Source organism: Peromyscus californicus, unplaced genomic scaffold (assembly GCF_007827085.1).
Source record: "Peromyscus californicus insignis strain IS unplaced genomic scaffold, ASM782708v3 Scaffold_8__1_contigs__length_139910024, whole genome shotgun sequence".
Lineage (NCBI taxonomy): Eukaryota > Metazoa > Chordata > Mammalia > Rodentia > Cricetidae > Peromyscus > Peromyscus californicus.
The window spans coordinates 8,090,175-8,092,995 of record NW_026294606.1 but is presented as its reverse complement, the minus strand read 5'-3'; the positions used below and the strand labels follow the sequence as shown (position 1 = coordinate 8,092,995).

Sequence of the window (2,821 nt, the reverse complement as noted above, 5' to 3'; positions counted from 1 at the left end):
GCCTCAGTCTTGGTGGAAGTCAGGTGTGTTTTTATTTTTAAGTTGTTTTTGAAATAGGATTGGAGGGTTGGGAGACAGTGGGATAATGTTTCACTTTACAGGTGGAGCCGCCAAGGAGAAGGAAAAAAAAAAAAGCCCCAGAGACACTAATATTAGGCAAAGAAGCTGGTGACTTATTGTTTTCTTATTTTTTATTTACACGAAGCATCTGCAGTACAAAAATGTAAACTTTGATAGCTCATAATAATAGAATAAACTCTTTATGTACAAAAATACATTTTCATATGAATGAAGCATCCTGAATAAATTAGAGTACCCTCCTGCCCAGTGCCTGAATAGCTATGCAAGTGCTCAGGTTCTTCCTGGAGCAAGCCCACAGTGGTGGGGGTCGAGATCCATAATGCATGAAGCCCACTCCTTGTGTCTCCTTTTTAAGCCTTTTCATTGTATTGTCAGCCGGCTCAAACCGAATTTTCATGCTCGTTTTTCTTCATTAGAGTTCTACAAATTGTAAAATTGACTTTTCACCTCGTCTTCAGGGGCTCATCTGTCCCTTTTCCAAATCACACTGAAGTGGTGGCTGGGGTCAGTTCTGAGCCAGTCACAAAGGAGGTTTTGTGGAGTTCAGAAAGTGCAAAACGAAGGGCCGTCTGAGGGCGGGCAGGAGGGGCCGGTGCTGGGGGCTGGAGACCAAGGGGGCCTCCTCAGCAAGGGTGCAGCGACCAACAAGTAGTCAGGTATCCTCACCTCTCTTAAGTTCCCAGTGTCCACCTGGGAGGGGTGAGGGTGGTCCTGAGGGTGGTCCCTGAGGCCTCAGCCAGTTCCCCATCTATTGCTTATTGACTGGGGAAGGAAGAAGGTAATAACGTTGCCCACACAGGCCTAGTGGTACGGAATGAAACAGGGCGTCGTGTGGAGTAGGTCTTTGGGCAAGCCAGGGAAGGAGAAAAGGGGGTCGCCGGGACCGTAGGTGAAGTCTTCTGAGGCTGAGGGACTACTGGGGTCGGAGAGTGGCGAAGCTGCAGTGGCGCAGGGGGAGGCAGCGGCTCCTGAGCCCCAGGACTCCGCGTCACTGGTGGGACTCGGGGGCCCAGGCAGGCAGGGGGCACACTGCGGAGGCAGGAGGCGCTCCCGGGCACCGCCCCCGGGGAGCCCTTGATCTGCCAGGCGCAGTGTCTCAGCCAGGGCCCAGATGTAGTTGTAGGCGAAGCGCAGGGTCTCAATCTTGGTGAGCTTAGTGTCGTCGGGGAACGAGGGCAGCACACTGCGCAGTGCGTCCAGAGCAGCATTGAGGTTGTGCATGCGGTTGCGCTCGCGATCGTTGGCCTTGACCCGACGGCTCCTTCTCAGGGAGTGCAGTAGCGCCTCGGACCGCACCCGCGCGCGACCTCGCCGGCGCCGGCGTTCCTGCTCTTCGTCCGGTGCACTGGGAACATTTGAGATGGTGGGCGCACTCCTGCGGGCTGGCACGGACAGCCCCGAGCTTGAGGCTAGGGGCTGGAGCCTCGCACAGTCTTCTTCGTCGGTAAGGAAGCTGGACAGGTCGCTGCTGCTGTTGCTGCTGGCGCGGTCTAGGTCGGAGAGGCAGGTCTCCAAAGGGGCAGGCATCCTGGCAGTGCGCAGGACCACGGACAGGAGGAAGTTTAGAGGGCTTAAGTGTGAGCCGAGGGCACAGCCGTCGAGGCGCACTTACTTTCGGTACGACCGGGGGCTAGTCTGTGCCTGCTGCAGGCGGGATGGCCAGGGAAGATCGCAGGGACTCCGGGGGAAATGGGCTTGGCCTCCTAGCCTCGCCTGCAGGGGCCACGCGCCCGACTGGTCTCCCGAGTGATGTCGCGGGCGATCAGATCAGCTCGTGTGAGCACCGAGTGTGGCACACGACCGGCCTCAGGACCCCTTAAGTACGGCGCACAACAATGGACGCCCCCCTCCCTGGCCACCTCCGCCCCCCGAGGCGGCGCGGGTGAATGGAGAGAGGCGGCAGGTCAGCCCCGTGCGGCGCCGGCTATTTGCATAATTTATGCTCGCTGGAGGCCGCCCCCCGCCCAGCCCCCCTCCTGGAGCGTGCCCGTAATTACTGCGGGCCAATCGGTGGCCCTGCCTGCTTCGGGAGCCAGATCAAGCGAGGGGGGCCCAGGCGTCTCTGGCAGGGAAACCCGGGCGGGGGCCGGGGGCGATTAGCGGCCGGCCGAGGCACGCTCCTCCCAGGGCAGCGCAGGCGCTGGTAGCCGGGGTGGGATGGGGAGGCGGGGCCCTGGCAGAAAGTGTGAGCTGCGCGGCGGGTGTTGGAGAACTGGGGTTGAGGCTGGAGTCTGGGTTCGCATCCCTTCTCCTGCTGTTGAGGGCTCGCGTGAATTTGAGCTAGCAGTTTCCCCTCTCCCAGCCGTCGCACGTCACACCTTTATTTAAACGAAGTGACAGAAGTGTAGCGTTGGACGATGATGTTAGACCATTTTAGTAGGTCCCTGGTCGGGCGCTTTTTAAACCCTGCGGTTGCGGTGAGCAGCTCCCTCTGACTGACTGTGTCCAAACAGACGCGAGAGAGGACCAGCAAAGAGCCACAAGGCTCAGGGAGGGGAGATAGGTGTCCCTGCTCTGCCAAAGTTAGTGAAGAAAAGTGCAAGACAGGAAGCAAACCTAAAGTAAAGGTCCAATGGGTTCCCAGGCTGGGCTGGTCCTTGGCGGACCCACTCCCCTCCCACCCCCACCCCGTGCATCCTCCCCCATCAAAGACTCACTAAGTAACAGGGGTGTGTCTCTCCTCTTCTCCGGAAACCTTGCTCTCTCCATTTCCAAGAACCCTCTTGTGCCTCGCGTTTTG

The 2,821-nt window shown here is 58.5% G+C and overlaps 1 protein-coding gene across 1 annotated transcript; it reads right to left on the bottom strand.

Annotated features, from left to right (window-relative positions):
* Positions 1–222: 222 nt before the first annotated feature.
* Neurog1 (neurogenin 1) lies at positions 223–2,016 on the bottom strand. Its single transcript, XM_052728974.1, has one exon. The coding sequence runs from the start codon at positions 1,606–1,608 to the stop codon at positions 883–885; it is 726 nt and encodes a 241-aa protein (XP_052584934.1). The 5' UTR covers positions 1,609–2,016; the 3' UTR covers positions 223–882.
* Positions 2,017–2,821: the final 805 nt, after the last annotated feature.

Excerpts from the sequence above, each read along its gene's own strand:
- Neurog1 (XM_052728974.1), bottom strand. The coding sequence starts at position 1,608 with ATGCCTGCCCCTTTGGAGACCTGCCTCTCCGACCTAGACCGCGCCAGC.